Source organism: Periplaneta americana, chromosome 14, assembly GCF_040183065.1.
Source record: "Periplaneta americana isolate PAMFEO1 chromosome 14, P.americana_PAMFEO1_priV1, whole genome shotgun sequence".
NCBI classification, from domain to species: domain Eukaryota; kingdom Metazoa; phylum Arthropoda; class Insecta; order Blattodea; family Blattidae; genus Periplaneta; species Periplaneta americana.
The window spans coordinates 8,608,173-8,632,413 of NC_091130.1; the positions used below are offsets into that span (position 1 = coordinate 8,608,173).

General features: G+C 33.0%; 1 protein-coding gene across 2 annotated transcripts in view; it reads left to right on the forward strand.

Moving 5' to 3' along the window:
• The first annotated feature begins 3,209 nt into the window (after positions 1-3,209).
• Positions 3,210-24,241, forward strand: part of LOC138713121 (sodium channel protein 60E-like) — a 983,436-nt gene continuing 962,404 nt past the window's right edge. For both annotated transcript variants that reach the window (XM_069844908.1, XM_069844909.1), the window contains exon 1: positions 3,210-3,599. In XM_069844908.1, the coding sequence (XP_069701009.1) occupies positions 3,318-3,599 (282 nt within the window). In that variant the 5' untranslated portion in view covers positions 3,210-3,317. The remainder of the gene's footprint in view (positions 3,600-24,241) is intronic.

Genomic DNA, 24,241 nt, shown 5'->3' on the forward strand with positions numbered 1-24,241 from the left:
ACAACAGGTTTTGTAGAGCCTTCGTTAAAATAAAGTAAAAAAGCGCTAGGCAGAATTAAATTGATGATCTTGTTTTTTACTTCGTTATTTAACGACGCTTTATCAACTACGAAGTTATTTAGCGTAGATGGGGTTGGTGATAGCGAGATGAGTTCGAGGATTCGCCATAGATTACGTGACATTTGTCTTACGGTTGGGGAAAACCTGGGAAAAACCCAACTAGGTAATCAACTCATGAATCGAACCTACGCTCGAGCACCACTCCGGATCGGGAGGCAAGCGTCTAAGGGTACGTACACGTTGGAGCAACGATAAACGATAAAAGAAATGAGCTAGCGACGCTTTGGTGTTATCAAAGAATCAAGGGTTCATATCGGAGCAACGAGGACGCGGGAAGCGAACATTTTGATTTATCAGTAGAAGATATTCTATGCATCCACTTAATGAGAGAAGATATATAGGAAATATCAGCTGCTAGGTTCAAGGTTAATGTAACTTAAATACGTACAAAATTAAACCCGTTTCTCATCCCAAAGATACAGAGTGATTTATATAGAACTGACACATTTCTTTCATTAATTGTTTCAAAACGAATTGTGCTAGCGACAACTTATTATACCTAAAATGTAGAGGAATTTTGGGAGATTATTTACCTCTATAGAAAATGTTGTCCGGCGTTGTCAAATCCGGAGATCTCGGTGGCCACAGGTTCCTGGAAATTATTCGGTCGTCACATAACCGGATAAATGAAACCATGGTTCATCTGTGAACCATGTGATGGACAATATGGCAGGATTTTGCACAATGAACGTCTGAAACCAACGACAATAAGTCACTAGATGCGCAGATGTTTATGTTTTATTCCTACTGTTGGCAGCTGTTTTCGACATTTTGTGTCAACGTGAAAATGCAGTACACATTAAATCAACGACTCTTCCTTGTGAAGCAATACTGGATTACGAATTCAATTACAGCTACTCAAAGGGCATACCAGAGAGAATTTGGTGTTCGCAATCCTCCCAAAAGAAACACAATACTGGGACTGGTAAACAAATTGGAAACAACTGGATCTCTGGTGAGTGAAAAGGGCAAGCATCGTTCATCTAGGCTTCCCACGGTTGTTGTTGACGTAAGAGCACGACTGGAGCAGTCACCCAAAAAATAATTAAGACGTTTGTCGCAGGAGACAGGGTACACCTACTCAATGTGTCAGAGAGCCTAAAGCCATATAGGGTTACGGTTGTTCATCAGCTACAGGAACCAGATAAGGATAAAAGATTGAATTATTGTCGTTGGTTTCAGACGTTCATTGTGCAAAATCCTGCCATATTGTCCATCACAAGGTTCACAGATGAAACATGGTTCCATTTATCCGGTTATGTGACGACCGAATAATTTCCAGGAACCTGTGGCCACCGAGATCTCCGGATTTGACAACGCCGGACAACATTTGCTATAGAGGTAAATGATCTCCCAAAATTCCTCCACATTTTAGGTATAATATGTTGTCTCTAGCACAATTCGTTTTGAAACAATTCATGAAAGAAATGTGTCAGTTCTATATAAATCACTCTGTAGTATAAATTCGTTGTGTTGTGATTGGTTCGTGTGATCACATAACATATGACGAATAAATACATAACTGATCAATTTGCCAATATCTACAATAATTAATTTAATACGCCGAAATAATAATGAATCGATTAATATTCGGATATATTGATATCCACCGGTAATTATACAGATTAATATTATCTTAATCAGAGATCATATGAACGACAAGAGCGAAGAAAATGGAACTTTTCTTTCTCGTCGCTTTTATCGTGTATCTTCGCTTTTATCGTTACTCCAATATGCACACCTCAATGACAATGCATGATTCAATTCTCTCTGATATAGCATCGCTGCTTCTTTTATCGCTTATCGTCGCTCCAACGTGTACGTACCCTTAGTCGATTGAGCTACGCCGGTGGCTAAGACCTATTTAGTGTGAAACTGAGGTAAGAGAAATACGCTTCGGTCTTTTTACCCTCGTTGTGAAAATTAATCTTCGTTTGTAATGAAAAGTTACTTACCGGCAAGCAGGAGTGTACGCAAGAAGGAGGTTACGGAGTTTGAACCTTAAAAAAAAAATATGTATTTAGATTTGAGTATTTTTTATCCATAATCATTTTCCCTTCTCTAATTTTTCACTGTCAGAGTAACAAAATCTACATCGATATAAGGCATAGTCCTCGTACCCCTTGTTCAATATATTCATCATGCCAGTTTCATTCTTCATCCTTCGTGAGTTCTAAGTTCCATTATTATGTTTAATTAAATTTATTTCAATATATTTTATTGTTTCCGTTGATTTTCCTATTATGTGAAGTAAAGTGTCTTGCCTATCATATAAAAATAACTATTGACTAAATATACTCGTGAATGATTACCGTGTAAGTGTAATAATAATACAAGCATTTTTTATTACACAAAATTAAACGGAAGTTAAAATTTGTTAAAAATTGAATGGCTGTGAAAAAATCATGTTTTAAAGATTTTATAAGGATATTAATGAAAATGTTATATTTTATTTATCGACGCTCGCAACTGCAAAGGTTATATCAGCGTCGCCGGATGTGCCGTAATTTTTGTCCCGCAGGAGTTCTTTTACATGCCAGTAAATCTACTGACATGAGCCTGTCTCATTTAAGCACACTTAAATGCCATCGACCTGGCCCGGGATCGAACCCACAAGCTTGGGCATAGAAGGCCAGCGCTATACCAACTCGCCAACCAGGTCGACGATATTCATGAATATGTTATATTGGAACAGAGTATAACATTAATAAATATACCGTAAAATAATAATAATAATAATAATAATAATAATAATAATAATAATAATAATAATACACAAAATTTAAAATATCGATAATGTAAATTGTAAGCAATTTTAATAATAACCCCTCCTTGACAAAATTCTGCGTACGCCACCGCCCGCAAGAATCGAACTGGTGATCTTGTGATGAAAACTGAGCTTGAAGCTTAATATTAGGGCTTTGTGATCTTTGTTGCATCTTAGAGAGGGCGTCGTAGAGCCTCAGCTGTAAAAGTCCCGGCAGGAATCGAACTGACGGCCTCGTGAGAGACGGGCCGTGTCGTGCCGATGCGAGCGGTCCGGCCGGCCGGCCGGGCGAGCGTCGAGCCGTGCCGTGCCGTTGCGCTGCCGCGTCGACGGCGTCGCGAGCAGTTGGAGCCGAGCCTCAAGATGGAGATGACGGCCGCGCCGCGCCGCGCTGACAACAAGCCCTCGGTCGCTATGTGAACCCGCCGCCATGCCCGCCACTCCAGCCACCTCCAGCAGCCCGGGGCCCTCCGCCCCCAACGGCGGCGGCGGCGGGAAAGGGGCCAACAAGGCCCAGGTGAAGCCGTTCACCAGGGAGTCCCTGGAGCGGATGGAGAACAAGACGGTGCAGCTGGTCAAGGAGTACGGGTTCCAGCCCCGCAGGAAACTCAGTGTGGAGGACGGGTCCGTGCTGCCCGGAAAGTTCGAGCCCTTCCCCAGCAAGCTGTACGGGCGCCCCCTGGAGGAGATCGACAACTTCATCTACGACGAGGTAGGAACCTCTGGAAGTGCTGTTCAGTGGGTTTCTAGTAGTTTAGGCATTTGTTTTAGTGTACTGACAATAAAAACCCAGGATTTTTTTTTCGCAGTGTTTACACCTGCGTCAGATAGTTCGATTGTTGCATTTGTTTTAGTGTACTGTCAATAAAAGCCCAGGATTTTTTTTCGCAGTGTTTACACCTTAGCACCCATGCGTCAGATAGTTCGATTGTTGCATTTGTTTTAGTGTACTGACAATAAGAACCCAGGATTTTTTTCGCAGTGTTTACACCTTAGCATCCATGCGTCAGGTAGTTCGATTGTTGCATTTGTTTTAGTGTACTGTCAATAAAAGCCCAGGATTTTTTTTCGCAGTGTTTACACCTTAGCATCCATGCGTCAGATAGTTCGATTGTTGCATTTGTTTTAGTGTACTGTCAATAAAAACCCAGGATTTTTTTTCGCAGTGTTTACACCTTAGCATCCATGCGTCAGATAGTTCGATTGTTGCATTTGTTTTAGTGTACTGTCAATAAAAACCCAGGATTTTTTTCCACAGTGTTTACACCTTAGCATCCATGCGTCAGGTAGTTCGATTGTTGCATTTGTTTTAGTGTACTGTCGATAAAAACCCAGGATTTATTTTTCGCAGTGTTTACACCTTAGCATCCATGCGTCAGATAGTTCGATTGTTGCATTTGTTTTAGTGTACTGTCAATAAAAACCCAGGATTTATTTTTCGCAATGTTTACACCTTAGCATCCATGCGTCAGATAGTTCGATTGTTGCATTTGTTTTAGTGTACTGTCAATAAAAACCCAGAATTTTTTTTCGAGTGTTTACACCTTAGCATCCATGCGTCAGATAGTTCGATTGTTGCATTTGTTTTAGTGTACTGACAATAAGAACCCAGGATTTTTTTTTCGCAGTGTTTACACCTTAGCATCCATGCGTCAGATAGTTCGATTGTTGCATTTGTTTTAGTGTACTGTCAATAAAAGCCCAGGATTTTTTTTTCGCAGTGTTTACACCTTAGCACCCATGCGTCAGATAGTTCTTAGTGTACTGTCAATAAAAGCCCAGGATTTTTTTTTCGCAGTGTTTACACCTTAGCATCCATGCGTCAGATAGTTCTTAGTGTACTGTCAATAAAAGCCCAGGATTTTTTTTTCGCAGTGTTTACACATTAGCATCCATGCGTCAGGTAGTTCGATTGTAGTGCACGAATTACAACCTTCATTTTCAACAAAAGAAAACAAAGATTTTTGTTTATTTTAGTGTATTGAAAAAAATGTTGACAGTGTGGGGAGCTTGGCATAATATTGGAGTGTATAATTGTCAAGTGTCCCATTTGATTTACAGACAGTGGGGGCGTTTATTTCAGTGCACGAACTAGAGAATATCGTATTTTGGTCCGATCGTGTCTGAAGTAATGACAAAGCGATGTCTAATACGAACTAAAGTTAAGAGTATATTTTATATTATGAAGCTTTTAGTTTCTTATTCGAAAATTTGTTGAAAGTGTATCGTTTAGTGTTATATTGTGTAATTGTTAGATAACTCTATTTTTTCACGCGTTATCGTGTATCGTTTAGTGTTATAGTGTGTAATTGTTAGGTAGCCCTATTTTTTCACGCGTTATCGTGTATAGTTTAGTGTTATAGTGTGTAATTGTTAGGTAGTCCTATTTTTTCACGCGTTATCGTGTATCGTTTAGTGTTATAGTGTGCTATTGTTAGATAGCTCTATTTTTTCACGCGTTATCGTGTATAGTTTAGTGTTATAGTGTGTAATTGTTAGGTAGTCCTATTTTTTCACGCGTTATCGTGTATCGTTTAGTGTTATAGTGTGTAATTGTTAGGTAGTCCTATTTTTTCACGCGTTATCGTGTATCGTTTAGTGTTATAGTGTGTAATTGTTAGGTAGTCCTATTTTTTCACGCGTTATCGTGTATCGTTTAGTGTTATAGTGTGCTATTGTTAGATAGCTCTATTTTTTCACGCGTTATCGTGTATAGTTTAGTGTTATAGTGTGTAATTGTTAGGTAGTCCTATTTTTTCACACGCTATCGTGTATCGTTTAGCGTTATAGTGTGTAATTGTTAGGTAGTCCTATTTTTTCACGCGTTATCGTGTATCGTTTAGTGTTATAGTGTGCTATTGTTAGATAGCTCTATTTTTTCACGCGTTATCGTGTATAGTTTAGTGTTATAGTGTGTAATTGTTAGGTAGTCCTATTTTTTCACGCGTTATCGTGAACCATTTAGTGTTATAGTGTGTAATTGTTAGGTAGTCCTATTTTTTCACGCGTTATCGTGAACCATTTAGTGTTATAGTGTGTAATTGTTAGGTAGTCCTATTTTTTCACGCGTTATCGCGAACCATTTAGTGTTATAGTGTGCAATTGTTAGGTAGTCCTATTTTTTCAAGCGTTATCGTGTATCGTTTAGTGTTATAGTGTGCTATTGTTAGATAGCTCTATTTTTTCACGCGTTATCGTGTATAGTTTAGTGTTATAGTGTGTAATTGTTAGGTAGTCCTATTTTTTCACACGCTATCGTGTATCGTTTAGTGTTATAGTGTGTAATTGTTAGGTAGTCCTATTTTTTCACGCGTTATCGTGTATCGTTTAGTGTTATAGTGTGTAATTGTTAGGTAGTCCTATTTTTTCACGCGTTATCGTGAACCATTTAGTGTTATAGTGTGTAATTGTTAGGTAGTCCTATTTTTTCACGCGTTATCATGTATCGTTTAGTGTTATAGTGTGTAATTGTTACATAGCCCTATTTTTTCACGCGTTATCGTGTATCGTTTAGTGTTATAGTGTGTAATTGTTAGGTAGCTATATTTTTTCACGCGTTATCGTGTATCGTTTTGTGTTACAGTGTGTAATTGTTAGGTAGTCCTATTTTTCCACGCGTTATCGTGTATCGTTTAGTGTTATAGTGTGTAATTGTTAGATAGCTCTAGTTTTTCACGCGTTATCGTGTCTCGTTTAGTGTTGTAATTTTTTCACGCATTAAGACGTTTGCTTCCGAATTAATTACACGTCAAATTGTTCCGTTACAGCGTCATGATTAGCGGTTTTTTTTATTCGCATAAGAAAAGAAACCAAAAAAATAATATATTTTAGTGTACTGACGAATTTATGAACAGTGTGTAATCGTCATATAGGTGTTTATTTTATATTATAAAGATCAGATTAGGCATTTTTGTCAATACGAACCCAGAATTTTTCTTACAGTGTTTACAGCTTTGCAGATCTGATAGGTGCACGAATTACAAACTTATTATTTTTCATATTAAGAAAGGAAAACCGAGATTTTTGTTTATTTTAGTGTACTGGAAAAAAATTGACATTGTGGAGGGCTTGCTTGGCGTAATATTGAAGTGTATAATTTTCAAGTGTTCTATTTTATTTACACGCAGTGGGGAGTTGATTTCAGTGCACAAAAATCTTATTTTGGTTCGCTCATGTTCAATATATTGGCGGAGCAGTATCTACTAATAATTAATAATTTATTTATTTAATCTGGCAGAACTAAGGCCAGTAGGTCTTCTCTTCCGCCCAGCTAGACTCTAATTCTAATTAAATACATTTGCTTAAATAGTTATTACATTAATATCTAGATCATAAAACAACATGGAAGTAAATAATGAAAATTGGATAACTAATGTTAGTGTGACAATAATAAACACTGGTAAGAAATAGTTATAATAATAATGATAATAATAATAATATTAGTAGGGTAATAATAATAATAGTAATAATAATAATAATAATAATAATAATAATGAGATAATTTAGATATTTTTCTGTGATATATATAACCATTAAACAATGAGAAACTTGAAATAGCTATTATTGTTAACAAGAATTGTTAGAAAAATATCTCGTTAGCCTTTTCTTAAATTGGTTTGATGTCTGACAGTCCCTGACATTACTCGGTAGGGAATTCCAAAGTCGAGGAACAGCCACAGTGAAAGAAGATGAATATGAGGATGTTCGGTGGGAGGGAATGGATGATATTGAGGAGTGTTGTGATCGTGTGTCTAGGTTATGATGGGTGGATAAATTTTGAAAACGAGACGCAAGATAGACAGGAGTGGAGAAAATTGAATCAAAAGTTTATTTATATTATAAAGATTTTATTTTGTCTTACCGGAAAATTTGTTGCAAGTGCGTATGGTTCAGTGTTATAGTGTGTAATTTTTAGATGGCCCTATTTTTTCACGCCCTAAGACGTTTGTTTTCTAAGTATTTACATGGAAAATTATACCATTATAGTGCCCTGATTAGAAGTTTTATTTCTACGCATTAACGAAAGAAATAAAAAAATATTTATTTTAGTGTACTGGCGAATTTGTGGACAGCGTATAATCATCAGGTAGTCTGATGTTAGTGCACGGATCAGGACATCACTTTTCTGTCACAAGCAAAAGAAATCTGTTTTTTTATTTTTGTTCGTTGGCAGTGTTTACAGCTTTTAGGTAATCCGCTATTAGTACACGCAATGAAGAATTTATTTTCAACACACTAAGAGGAGAAAACAGACATTTTTATTTTAGTGTGTTTACGAATTTACTGACCGTGTGAATAACTTAGTGTAGTGTATAATGGGTAGCCTCATGTTAGTGCACGAGTTGTGATGCTTATTTAAAGCACATTAATGTAAGAAAACTTTTTTTTTGTCTTATTGGAAAATTTCTTGAAAGTGTGAGTGGTTCAGTGTTATAGTGTGTAACTGTTAGGTAATCCAGTTTTTTTCACGCGTTGTGACGTATGGTTTCCAAGTGTTTATAGAAGAAAATTGAGGTTTATTATTAGCATCAGAAAAAAGAGCAAAAGTAAATTTTCACCAAAACCCCTCATTTAGTAACATTGTGCATGTCGTAATAGGCTATTAAAGTGTATAATTTTCAAGTGCCCCATTTTATTACACGCATTTGGGCGTTTATATCAGTGCACGAACTAGAGAAAACCGTTTTTTGACTCACTCACGTTTAACCTATAGGCAAAGTAACAATTACTTACTTACAAATGGCTTTTAAGGAACCCGAAGGTTCATTGCCGCCTTCACATAAGCCCGCCATCGGTCCCTATCCTGTGCAAGATTAATCCATTCTCTATCATCATATTCCACCTCCCTCAAATACATTTTAATATTATCCTCCTATCTACGTCTTGGCCTCCCCAAAGGTCTATTTCCCTCCGGTCTCCCAACTAATACTCTATATGCATTTCTGGATTCGCCCCATACGTGCTACATGCCCTGCCCATCTCAAACGTCTGGATTTAATGTTCCTAATTATGTCAGGTAAAGAATACATTGCGTGCAGTTCTGTGTTGTGTAACTTTCTCCATTCTCCTGTAACTTCATCCCTCTTAGCCCCAAATATTTTCCTAAGAACCTTATCCTTAAACACCCTTAATCTCTGTTCCTCTCTCAAAGTGAGGGTCCAAGTTTCACAACCATACAGAACAACCGGTAATATAACTGTTTTATAAATTCTAACTTTCATATTTTTTGACAGCAGACTAGATGACAAAAGCTTCTCAACCGAATAATAACAGGCATTTTCCATATTTATTATGGGTTTAATTTCCTCCCGAGTGTCATTTATATTTGTTACTGTTTCTCTAAGATATTTAAAGTAACAATTAACATGAAATAAAATTAAAAACGGTTTATTTTATGTTATAAACACTACAGAACCCGGGTTCATTCACAGTGTGCATATTGGTGACAGAAATGCTTATCTACAATATGATGCAAAATCACTTCTCTACCTTTGATAGATTGTCTTATAAAAATAAATTCATTAATAAATGGTCAAATATCAGTATTTTCTTCTAACACAAAATAAAAAAAGATATTATTTATTAAGGAATGTAGTTGAAAGAGCATGATATTGTAAACATGAGTTTCAGCAATAAAATAAAAGAGAGAGAACATGAAAAAGTTAACAAGTTTATGAGTTATGAGTGAAACGCTTCATCACTGCACAGTGAACTGCCATCGTTTTGAATTTTGAAAAAAAAAGTATATATATTTTTTAAAATCGTAAAAATATTTTTTTCATATAGCACGACAGTGTTTTACAATACCAGTTTTCATTATTGTACAACATACAGTAATGGAGGAAAAAAATTTTGATAAATATTTCCTAAAATTTTACTGCTGTAAGCTGTACCTAACCCCTTAATGCAAATAATGGCATCACTTTGATTAAAAATTGGTTTGATACCAACCTACTTGTCTTAAATCATACTGAAACTACAGTTGTACCATTTTCTTTAACGTCTGTTGGTATGAACTCTCCTGATTCGCTCTCCTATTTAAAATTTGATACACTCAATTGTTCTTTTAATAATTGTGACTGTCCTATTCTAAATGAATCTCCTCAAGTTAAGTATCTCGGAATAATAATAATCGACTTACGTTGGGATAATAATGTTTTTTTCTTTGAAATAGATTAAAAAAATATATTCATTATTTTGATGTCTTACGAAATTACTTGACTGTCCGTACTTTAAGGCTGATTTACCTCACATTAGTACAAGCTATATTGCAATATGGTGTTATAGGATGGGGTTGTGCTTATAGTACCTCCCTCATGCCAATAACTCTGGTACAGAAAATAATAATAAAAATATGTCTTAATAAGCCTCTTGATTATCCCTCAGAACTGTTGCATTCAGAATTGAAAGTATTTAATAACCATCAAATTTATAACAATATCTTATTGAATTTCGTACATCAAAACTGAAATATATTTAATTTATATTCACATAAATATAAAATCAAAAGATCAGACAACATATGCTTGACAGAACCTAAATATACCACAACTGTAGCTTATAATCAACAATAATCTCACTAGAGGTTTTGATTTATCTAGAGAAAATCAAAACTCGAGTGGGATTTAATTGACTATTACACGATTAGAAGAAAGTATATAAAGATTAGAAGAAATAAAGTACTCTAATACAATAAAATATTAATTGACTTACTGAAATTCTGTTTCACTAATGTTAGCTTCACGAAAACATTTTTACGGAGCCGCCATTTTCAGTTGATTGTCTGTGCTGTAAACAAATGACGGTTGGAAAGCATGTTTTATAGTACCTACCGTAAAGAATTTGCAGTTTGAAATGTCGGCAAACAAAGAAAGAAATGGTAGGAAATAAAATAGATATTAATTGACTTACTAAAATTATATTTCACTAATGTTCCTTGACCAAAATGTTTGAACGGAGCCGCCATTTTCAGTCGACTGTATATGCGGGAAACAAATTACGATCGCAAAGCATGTTTTATAGTATCGTAAAGAATTTGCAGTTTGTAATGTTGGCAAACAAAGAAACAAATGGTAGGGTAGTGATAAAAAGAAACAAATGCTAGAGAAGCGATAAAATTAAACAAATGCTAGGGAAGCGATAAAATTGTGCGATAAGCAGCCATGATTAGTTGAAAGACGTCCTTTCGTACCGTTTTATTGGTCAAAAGTAGTATGACGTAGTAAAAGTGTAATAGTCACAGTAACAACTTCGGTCACAGTAACAACAAGATAACAGCTAAATTCCCAAACATTCAATTTACTAATGTTCCTTATTTTAAAAAATTCAATTACAATTATTGTTTAGGAAGGCAATATAAAGTTTAAATTACTGTAATATCTCTGTTTTTCTTTTTCTCTTTTTCCTTTGTATTTTCGTTAATTAATTAAATAATATTGTTTTAACATTTTGTGGAATGCCCCCAGAGCACGAGGAAGCACTCTTTTTGGGGATGCTAGAGTGATTTTTATATTTAAGAACAGATGTATCTTTATTCTAGCAATAAAATTATTATTATTATTATTATTATTATTATTATTAATATCACCATTGTTATAATTAATATTATTATTTCAGCCCTTAAAATTAACTTTATCAACAGTAATCTCACTAGAGGTTTTGATTTATCTAGAGAAAATCAAAACTCGAGTGGGATTTAATTGACTATTACACGATTAGAAGAAAGTAGGCTATATAAAGATTGGAAGTAACAAAGTACTCCAATACAATAAAATATTAATTTGCTTACGAAAATGCAACTGTCTTCAAATGTATTATTGTACCATCTCAACATTATGCTAGATGGTAGTAGTGTTTTATGATTATGTTTTCTTGTTACCGGTATCAGTTGTGCCAACTATAGAATCATCATTGAACTCTGTGGACTGTTACTAGTCAAGAAGGCTTTGTTGATTCAGTTTCATTTTTATTAAAACATTTGGATTCCATTTCAATCATCCGGATCCCAGTAATCAACGTCACTTGACAGATGAGTTTCAATAAATCTTAGTATTAAACAATCTCTGATGCGTGACTATCCATAATATCATATAGAAGAAGCTATAACATAACCTAAATAATATAAACAAGTGTTAGAAAAGTTTTAATTAGGGATGATGAAATAAACAAGAAACGTTTTAATTAACGATGATGAAATAAAAAATAAACATGGATAATTTTAAAAGAAACAATTATTGAAAGTACAATTTTCAAATTTGAATGTTTTGGTGGTTGGTGGCTCAGTTGATGTTATATTGGACGTGTGCGTAAAAGAAGTGAACTCGTTGGTGTACATGGTGTATCCCTCAACTTATTCAGGATTTCCGAATGGTGCTCTTCATATATGACCAGTGATCTTTATTAATTCTTGTTCTTGAATGCCAATGCGAGTCATATTTGAAAGTGCTGTGCATCGACTGGAGTGGTTTGTAATTTCTGTTTTTTGACGGCCAGACCAGTGCAGTTTGAAATGTTGGCAAACAAAGAAACAAATGCTAGGGTAGTGATAAAAATAAACAAATGCTAGGGACGCGATAAAATTAAACAAATGCTAGGGACGCGATAAAATTGTGCGATAAGCAGCCATGATTGGTTGAAAGACATTCTTTCGTACCGTTTTATTAGTCGAAATAAGTGTGATAGTCGTAGTAAAAAAATGTCTCATTAATTGTTGTTCACTGAAGTACGCTATATGAGGTTGGTCTCCACGTATCTTACTAGCTTTTCTCTAAATTACGAATAAGGTTAAATTAAGTTGTGATTCTGATATCTGTTATTAAAGTCGGATGTAAGTGAAAGCGAAGTTGAAGTGACCCATAATCTCTGACAGTTCAAGGGAAGAAACTGGGTTCAATCCGGGAAGTAACAGGGTTTTCCTTGTTTCTGGCCTTCAGAACGGCCCCGTGGTCCACTGAGCGTCATGTGAAATTGAGTACCGGGTTCGATACGCGCCAATAAGGTGGCCGAAGCGTGAAGAAGACCACATTAGTTCATTCTAGTGCCGAGTTCACGGAAGCGTGGAGCCCTACCTCCATGCCCCGAAGCGCCTTCACGGCGTATAAAGGGGATAGATACCTTACCTTCAGATCTTTCACCTTTAGAGATACTAAAATAACAATAACAATGTGATATTATTTTTTAGAGCTCGGCCTGTATGTGAAATGCATGTTGCGTGTAACGTTGAAAAATGTGCAGTCACTTACGACATATAAAGAGCATTTTCACTCTTTAAAACATTTTTCAGCGACACACATAAAAATTTCCCCGAATAAAATGACATTTATTACACTCTCCAACAGGAGAGAAAAATTAAATTATTTGCCGTGATGTCTACCCTATTTTAATCGTATTAATTACGACACTGTAATATATTTACTTTAATATTAGTGCGTATTTCAGTATTTGAATATAGTAATAATAATAATAATAATAATAATAATAATACTTACTTACAAATGACTTTTAAGGAACTCGCAGGTTTATTGCCGCTCTCACATAAGCCCGTCATCGGTCCTGTGCAAGATTAATCCAATCTCTATCATGAGATCCCACCTTCATCAAATCCATCTACGTCTCGGCCTCCCTAAAGGCCTTTTTCCCTCCGGCCTCCCAACTAACACTCTATATGCATTTCTGGATTCGCCCATACGTGCTTCATGCCCTGCCCATCTCAAACATCTGGATTTAATGTTCCTAATTATGTCAGGTGAAGTATACAATGCGTGCATTTCTGCGTTGTGTAACTTTCTCCATTCTCCTATAACTTCATCCCTCTTAGCCTCAAATATTTTCCTAAGAACCTTATTCTCAAACATCCTTAATCTCTGTTCCTCTCTCTAAGTGATAGTCCAAGTTTCACAGCCATACAGAACAACCGGCAATATAACTGTTTTATAAATTCTAACCTTCAGTGTTTTTAAGTAGACTAGATGACAAAGCTTCGAAACCGAATAATAACTGGCATTTCCCATATTTATTCTGTGTTTAATTTCCAAAGTATACCTTGAAAGATATAAGACTTGCATCGATGTGAGCAGAGTTATGTGGGACTTATAGTAGTTAATTCCTAATATATTTTCATATTCTTCTGAAAAAAAAAAGTATTAAATCCGAAATCAGTCGTCCCTGGACTCAATAGACTACACGTTCAGTAGTACTATAATATCAAAATCGAAAATTTTAAACTTATCATAGATTACCTCTAAGGCAGAGACATTATTGTTACAAGTTTGGAGTCGGGCGGATTCAGAAGGAACCAATCCTTGACGACAACAATGATGATGATGATGATGATGATGATGGGGACAATATAAGCTAGGCAATATTTATTTTTCTTTTGTGTTTTTCACGATAAAACTCTGTTAGTGTTACACATTTAAATTTCTGTTGTTAGTGTCTGTCCACTTTAATAAATGATCTATATTTTACCAACAAAACCTGGTCTTTTTCTCTTTCCATTTCATTTTCAATGCAGATAATGCTTTGAAGGCTTATTGTTTTTTTATTTTAACATTTTATATTTTCAACACGAGAGAGAGAGAGAGAGAGAGAGAGAGAGAGAGAGTGAGAGAGAGACTCTCTCGTTTTCTTCAAGCCAGATAAAACACTATTGCCCTGTAATAACAATTCAGTGTACTTTTTTTTTATTAATTTGATAATCTCCAGCGTTAAAATGTTAAGTAAATACGTTACGGGATTTAAACTTTGACAATTAATACATATCAACGAAACTACATAAGTTAATATGAGGCCACTGGGTAACGAATTAAATTGCGATGCGAGATTTCACTCATGTTCGAACCCCGCTCGGGCCGATTAACTGGTTTGGATTTTCCCACGGTTTTCTCATCTCGTCAAATGCCATTTCGCAATCACAAATTCCACTAAAACTAAGATAGTCTTATAGTTCATACGACGTCTTTAAATAACCTATCTTCTACTTTTAGCATTATTTCTTGGTATTATTTATACTTATGTTAGGAGTTAGTGGATAAAATGGGCTACCCCTAATGTCGGATAGTTCCCTTTTTCCACCAACCCCTTCAATTTATTAAAAAAAATTAAAATTAAAATTATGGTTTATTTAACGACGCTCGGAATTGCAGAAGTTATATCAGCTTCGCCGGTGTGCAGGAATTTTGTCCCGCAGGAGTTCTTTTACATGCCAGTAAATCTACTGACATGAGCCTGTCGCATTTTAATTTTAAATGGTAGTCATGTTTCAAAAGCTTCAATTCCTAAAAACAGCTTTACTTACTTTTTTAACATGTCTTTTACATGTAATTTAATTTTAACTTATAAAACTTATAGCTTAATTAAATATCCGTTAACTTTATAATATAACAAAAAACTGAAGAAAGTTGCCTAGATAATTATGAATTAGCTTTCACTCCTATTTAAGTAACTATTTTCTAATATTTTCAGCGCTAGGAACATCATGTAAGCAAATAGTACACTGAAACATTTCGCAATGCTGTGAGCTATTGATTTAGAGAGAGAAATTTCATTAAAATGTTATCAATTTATACGATATAATGATATTATAATTTTATATGATAAATAAACGTTTTGAAGGTATATCTCAAAATCTATATTATTTTCGTACTTACAATCCTTGACATAGAATAAGTACTTAAAGCATTTGCGTGATCGCTCAATATTTTTTCATATAGCTGTCGTTACGTTATGTCAAATGTTGGTTTTGCAGTTGTCTTTTAGCAATAATTTATACCGTTGCTATGGTACCGACTGTTGACTGTGTTGGAATTACCTGACTTCCGGAGTTCGGGATAGATTTCACTTTTTTTCCCTAAGCCAATACCAGTTGAATTTTTTTCTCCTTTTTTGATATCAATACGATTTCCGGTGTGCGTGCGTCCTGCAGTCACAGCCATGTAGAGCACCTTGCTTCCTCGACTCATGGCCTGCGAGCTTGTCTCCAACATATGTTACGGCCAGAAATCCAGTAGAGAGAAATATCGATTTAAGGTCATTGCCACATTAAAACAAAAGAGTAACCCTAACATGCAATGTGACACGACTTTGAGGCCGATGAATTTCTCATAAATCCATTGCCCCCTACTATTTTTATATTGACGACAAAACGCAATACTATGTTCCATGGAATTATGGAACACATAAACAATAAACTGAAATGTTTTCGTTGTATTTCTGGAGGAAAATGTAACATGGTTATAACAGCTTCGTCATTAGATCATAATGTAAAATTCTTTATTGTATTATTTATTAACAAATATATAATGTATTTAATACCTTTAATTCGCTACTGTTGTTGTTTAAGCTTTGAAGAGTTTTGCCGTTATAATTTCTCGATTATTTTAATCTTACACTAAAGAATCTTATTGCCTGTGACCAGAAAATTATTGCGTGTCTCAGTAAATTGTGGGAAAACGTATGTCTACACCTTTTCGAGTTATATTTCAGAAAATATCAATTGTATTTCAGATTTGTCAATTGTATTTCAGAAATTATCAATTGTATTTCAGATTTATCAATTGTATTTCAGATTTTTCAATTGTACTTCAGAAATTGTCAATTATTGTATTTCAGATTTGTCAATTTAATTTAAGATAGTATCAATTGTATTTCAGAAAACATCAATTGTATTTCAGATTTGTCAATTTAATTTTAGATAGTATCAATTGTATTTCAGAAAACATCAATTGTATTTCAGATTTGTCAATTTGATTTTAGATAGTATCAATTGTATTTCAGAAAACATCAATTGCATTTAAGATTTGTCAACTTAATTTTAGATAGTATCAATTGTAATTCAGAAAATATCAATTGTATTTCAGATTTGTCAATTTAATTTCAGATAGTATCAATTGTATTTCAGAAAACATCAATTGTATTTCAGATTTGTCAATTGTATTTCAGAAGTTACGGTTGGCACCTTATTCTCCAATGTTAAATCTAATCGAGATCATTTGGTGTGAAGTGAAGATATACGTAAAAACCCATCTTGGAATTCCTGACGTGATGGCTTCTGGTGATGTAGGCTAATTTACCTACTGTAGAGAGTAGCAACACACACAATATTATTGGTGGTGATTGTGCTCGTACAGTACAATTCATCAAGCTGCAGCTTTAGCTATGGTGAATATGCCTGTCAGACGCTAAAATGCAATAAAGTTGAGGATTTCTTAAATCCATTTTCCATTTTTTAAAATATATGTTAAAATCTCAAGTAGGCCTACATTTGTTATTTTGTGAAATAAAAGTGACTATGTAATCTTAAATGCATTGCTTATTTTCTGAAATACATTTGATACCATCTGAAATACAATTGACAAATCTGAAATACAGTTGATAATTTCTGAAATACAATTGATACTTTCTGAAATAGAATTGATACTTTCTGAAATTAAATTGACTAATCTAAATACAATTGATAATTTCTGAAATACAATTGATACTTTCTGAAATACAATTGGTACTTTCTGAAATACAATTGATACTTTCTGAAATTAAATTGACAAATCTGAAATACAATTGATAATTTCTGAAATACAATTGATACTTTCTGAAATACAATTGGTACTTTCTGAAATACAATTGATACTTTCTGAAATTAAATTGACAAATCTGAAATACAATTGATAATTTCTGAAATACAATTGATACTTTCTGAAATACAATTGGTACTTTCTGAAATACAATTGATACTTTCTGAAATTAAATTGACAAATCTGAAATACAATTGATAATTTCTGAAATACAATTGATACTTTCTGAAATACAATTGATACTTTCTGAAATAGAATTGATACTTTCTGAAATACAATTGATACTTTCTGAAATTAAATTGACTAATCTGAAATACAATTGATAATTTCTGAAATACAATTGATACTTTCTGAAATAGAATTGATACTTTCTGAAATACAATTGATACTTTCTGAAATTAAATTGACTAATCTGAAATAAAATTGATAATTTCTGAAATACAATTGATACTTTATAAAATAGAATCGATACTTTCTGAAATTAAATTGACTAATCTGAAATACAATTGATAATTTCTGAAATACAATTGATACTTTCTGAAATTAAATTGACAAATCTGAAATACAATTGATACTTTCTGAAATACAATTGATACTTTCTGAAATACAATTGGTACTTTCTGAAATACAATTGATACTTTCTGAAATTAAATTGACAAATCTGAAATACAATTGATAATTTCTGAAATACAATTGATACTTTCTGGAATACAATTGGTACTTTCTGAAATACAATTGATACTTTCTGAAATTAAATTGACAAATCTGAAATACAATTGATAATTTCTGAAATACAATTGATACTTTCTGAAATACAATTGATACTTTCTGAAATAGAATTGATACTTTCTGAAATACAATTGATACTTTCTGAAATTAAATTGACTAATCTGAAATACAATTGATAATTTCTGAAATACAATTGATACTTTCTGAAATAGAATTGATACTTTCTGAAATACAATTGATACTTTCTGAAATTAAATTGACTAATCTGAAATACAAATGATAATTTCTGAAATACAATTGATACTTTATAAAATAGAATTGATACTTTCTGAAATTAAATTGACTAATCTGAAATACAATTGATAATTTCTGAAATACAATTGATACTTTCTGAAATAGAATTGATACTTTCTGAAATACAATTGATACTTTCTGAAATTAAATTGACTAATCTGAAATACAATTGATAATTTCTGAAATACAATTGATACTTTCTGAAATACAATTGACAAATCTGAAATACAATTAGTAATTTCTGAAATTAAATTGACTAATCTGAAATACATTTGATAGTTTCTGAAATACAATTGATACTTTCTGAAATAGAATTGATACTTTCTGAAATACAATTGATACTTTCTGAAATAGAATTGATACTTTCTGAAATTAAATTGACTAATCTGAAATACAATTGATAATTTCTGAAATACAATTGATACTTTCTGAAATACAATTGGTACTTTCTGAAATACAATTGATACTTTCTGAAATTAAATTGACAAATCTGAAATACAATTGATAATTTCTGAAATACAATTGATACTTTCTGAAATACAATTGATACTTTCTGAAATAGAATTGATACTTTCTGAAATAGAATTGATACTTTCTGAAATACAATTGATACTTTCTGAAATTAAATTGACTAATCTGAAATACAATTGATAATTTCTGAAATACAATTGATACTTTCTGAAATAGAATTGATACTTTCTGAAATACAATTGATACTTTCTGAAATTAAATTGACTAATCTGAAATACAATTGATAATTTCTGAAATACAATTGATACTTTATAAAATAGAATTGATACTTTCTGAAATTAAATTGACTAATCTGAAATACAATTGATAATTTCTGAAATACAATTGATACTTTCTGAAATAGAATTGATACTTTCTGAAATTAAATTGATACTTTCTGAAATTAAATTGACTAATCTGAAATACAATTGATAATTTCTGAAATGCAATTGATACTTTCTGAAATAGAATTGATACTTTCTGAAATACAATTGATACTTTCTGAAATTAAATTGACTAATCTGAAATACAATTGATAATTTCTGAAATACAATTGATACTTTCAAAAATGGAATTGATACTTTCTGAAATACAATTGATACTTTCTGAAATTAAATTGACTAATCTGAAATACAATTGATAATTTCTGAAATACAATTGATACTTTCTGAAATACAATTGACAAATCTCAAATACAATTAGTAATTTCTGAAATTAAATTGACTAATCTGAAATACATTTGATAGTTTCTGAAATACAATTGATACTTTCTGAAATACAATTGACAAAACTGAAATACAATTAGTAATTTCTGAAATTAAATTGACTAATCTGAAATACAATTGATACTTTCTGAAATTAAATTGACTAATCTGAAATACATTTGATAATTTCTGAAATACAATTGATACTTTCTGAAATACAATTGACAAAACTGAAATACAATTAGTAATTTCTGAAATTAAATTGACTAATCTGAAATACATTTGATAATTTCTGAAATACAATGGATACTTTCTGAAATACAATAGACAAAACTGAAATACAATTAGTAATTTCTGAAATTAAATTGACTAATCTGAAATACATTTGATAGTTTCTGAAATACAATTAATACTTTCTGAAATATAACTGGGAAAGGTGTAGAACGAAATGGAAACCTTTAACGTTGTTTTTAAATTTAAGTTGAGGATACTGTATTTTGTGGCGCATTTATTACTCGAATCAGAGATGAGAGTTTTTATATTGACGAGTTGATTTTAAATTTCTGGTATGCAGTGGCCGTTTTAGGTTCTCTTGCAATGTCCTACATTTATCTGCCGCATTCCACGCTACCCTTTTCACTGTCATTATAAAAGTGAATGGACGAACATAATACAATCTCTGTGATATGTGGAGAAGGTATTCGTGAACTTGACTAAATGGATTTTGGGATAAATCAAATTTATTGCTAATTGCTAGTCATTGCTAATTTATTGCTAGTTTCTGCCCAAGACTTCATAATAAAATTACAAACCATTTTCAAAATTTGATATATTTTGAAATTGAAGCTTTTAAAAAAGAAATTTAGAAAATTATTCATGAAATATGATTTTAACAAATGTGTGTATTTTTTTTATCATTTATTTCTGTCGACTATATTCATGTTTTTATTGAACATCACTGGCTTCTGTCGGATTGTCAATTTATATTAAATGTGTTTTTCTCTCTTTTTCTCTTTCTTCTTTTTTTTGCTCTTGTGTGTTACTGTACTTAGTAAACTGTCCTTGTAAATTTTATGTTATATTATTGGCTAAGACCACACCGTACACGAGCCTGGCTCTTACGGTAGTGGCAAGAAACATTTTCGTTTTATAATTTTACTTTGTACTCAGTAGCTAACTAGCTAGTTAAATAAAATTAAATAAATAAATTATTAATGATCTGAATATTTGCTGAAATGAAACTCTAATGCTTCTATTTCGGTGAATATTTTGTGAAATAAGTAGCCTTTTTAAAGGATATTTCTCGCTATAAGAATTAAAATTAATTAAAGTTCTGCATGAAATAATCTGTATAATAATACATTACGCAAAAGACAACAAATTATTCTAACAAATCCAAAATTCAGGCACAAAATGATTAATTTACCAAACACAACAGCTTAGGCTATAGTTTTGTTCTTTCTGTGTTAGCCTTGTCACTGACTTATGGGTCTTCTCCACGAAAGCTAATTTTCAAGCGCACATGTTGCAACAGAAATGCCGTTTGACTTGTATTTTCATACGAAATGGTTTACACAGCGAATAGGGATTATAAAGAATGGACACTGAGCGAAATTTCCTGTGTTTTGTTTCTCTGTCCGCTTTCAAGCGCTAGAGGTTAGTGTAATCGAGCATACGCTAAGATAATAATTGAGTATAGAGTTGAGACACAGGATCCAAACATCGCCTACCTTATTGCATAATCCACTAACGCTTTGCTTCAAATAAATTCAAGTTAACAGCTTTTCCTTATTTCTCAGTGATAAACTAGTTTTAATAATAATATTTTATATTTCAGATATAATAAATTATATTGTAAAATAATATAATACATTATAAAATTAAGTATCGAATTCGTTTAATATTTGTATATAATATAATATATAGGCTATACTTCTTATAGGAGTTTTGTTTTTCCATTTTCAGTGCTATCAAATCATTACATATTTTAATTGTTGTTGGGTTCAACGTCTCAACTCTCATTATGAAGGAACTCTAGAGTCTAGACATTGCAGTTAATGACGGATTTATTATTTCATGGATCCAATTTATTTTATTTGAGTACATAATGTACCTAGATGTATTAATTATGTGTTATATTCTTACTGTGTCGACTGCTAGCTGGTGTGATGTCAGCGCCAACTCTAGGGAGAAAGCAGAATCTCACGCTCTAGCTGGCTTGAAGGTCATTGAAATCAGTCCGGCTACATCAAAGGTACCGACGCGAAGTGTCCATTCTTTATAATCCCTATTCGCTGGTTTACCTATCCCTATAGAACAGGAGTTAGCAACAAACTCAGTTTTGTTAAAATCTGACTTCTGGTGTTTCTAAAAGAACCGATTCGTTACTGTTTTCAATTTATTTAATTTCGTATTGTTGTACTCGTGTGTTTTGTTTTAATTAAAAGACGATGGTAATGACAAAGATAATCATGATAATAATGATAATGATAATAATAATAATAATAATAATAATAATAATAATAATAATAATAATGACTATAGTAAAGTTTCACTGAAGTAACGTTGGCCCGCTTTGTTCCGATATCAATGTCGACTGTAATATAAACATGTGTTGACATTGATTTGTGGTAGTCGTTGACCACATGCATGATGCAGGGCCTTCTCGACAAAAATAAAACCACACACACGCTCTGTGAAAGGGAAATAAATTTTATTTTAGTGGAGGGAAACGTTGATTCTGTAGATAAAAACGCAACCCACAACGGTGTAATAATAATAATAATAATAATAATAATAATAATAATAATAATAATAATAGTAATAATAATAATAAAATTAATAATAATAATAATAATAATAATAATAATAATAATATATTATTATACCCCTTCCGGATCCTACCCATGTCCCATTTGACATTTCGTTGTGATATTAGACGGACACGCAGAGGTATTCCATTACATGGGGTTAGCACGATGCTGAGATTCCACATACTTACTTACTTACTGGCTTTTAAGGAACCCGGAGGTTCATTGCCGCTCTCACATAAGCCCGCCATTGGTCCCTATCCTGAGCAAGATTAATCCATTCTCTACCATCGTATCCCATCTCCCTCAAATCCATTTTAATATTATCTTCCCATCTACGTCTCGGCCTCCCCAAAGGTCTTTTTCCCTCCGGTCTCCCAACTAACACTATATATGTATTTCTGGATTCTGCTACATGCCCTGCCCATCTTAAACGTCTGGATTTAATGTTCCTAATTATATCAGGTGAAGAATACAATGCGTGAAGTTCCTTGTTGTGTAACTTTCTCCATTCTCCTGTAACTTCATCCCTCTTAGCACCAAATATTTTCCTAACACCTTATTCTCAAACACCCTTAATCTATGTTCCTCTCTCAAAGTGAGAGTCCAAGTTTCACAACCATACAGAACAACCGGTAATATAATTGTTTTATAAATTCTAACTTTCAGATTTTTTGACAGCTGACTGGTTGATAAAAGATTCTCAACCGAATAATAACAGGCATTTCCCATATTTATTCTGCGTTTAATTTCCTCCCGAGTATCATTTATATTTGTTACTGTTGCTCCCAGGTATTTGAATTTTTCCACCTCTTCAAAGGATAAATTTCCAAGTTTTATATTTCCATTTCGTACAATATTCTCGTCACTAGACATAATCATATACTTTGTCTTTTCGGGATTTACTTCCAAACCTATTTCTTTACTTCAAGGAAAATTCCCGTATTTTCCCTAATCGATGAGTCATATTAGTAACAATAAATTTATACTGATCGTAGATTTGATGCTTTAAAATAGAGTTACTATAAACACTGTATGACTTGTGTAAAAGAGATGGCCAGTGCAATTTTTATGAGATGTGATATTATTCAGCTTATGAAACCTTGGCGGAATACAAAACTTGCCGTACAACCAATATCTGAATCACTCTCTACTATTCATAGAATGGTTGCACTACATTGATTACCAGAATATTGATTTTTTTTTGTCGTGAGTCACATTTTACAGAACAATTCCAGGAATCAGTATGATTATAAGGAATAGCCTGTTGAAAAGTCGAAGCAAGCAAAAAGGAAAAAGGATCACACGAAACAACCGGAAGATATAGTGTATGTGTGTGTGTGTGTGTGTGTGTGTGTGTGCAGGACTTCATCTTGGGATACCTGGAATCGACTTCATAAAAATGCGTCGCTTGATATTCAGCCCGCCGTCTGCACTTCGCGTTATACAAACACGGCTTTTCATTCCACAAACTGTTTTGCATACGGAAAAAGGAGTTCACACAAAGATGCAGCAACACTGTGTTCGGAAATTCCTCTACAGTCTATTTCACAAACTAAGCTACACTTGGAAATAGCGGAGAATGTATACAACTATTTCTGCCATAACAGTTTCTGTGGTAGCTTTATGGATTCGTGGAAAATGTTTCGTTTGAAAGGAATCTTAAAATATAGACGCTGTTCATAATGGATGAGTGACAATTGACAGTTCTTTATTTGGAATTCTCTTTTTTAACTACAG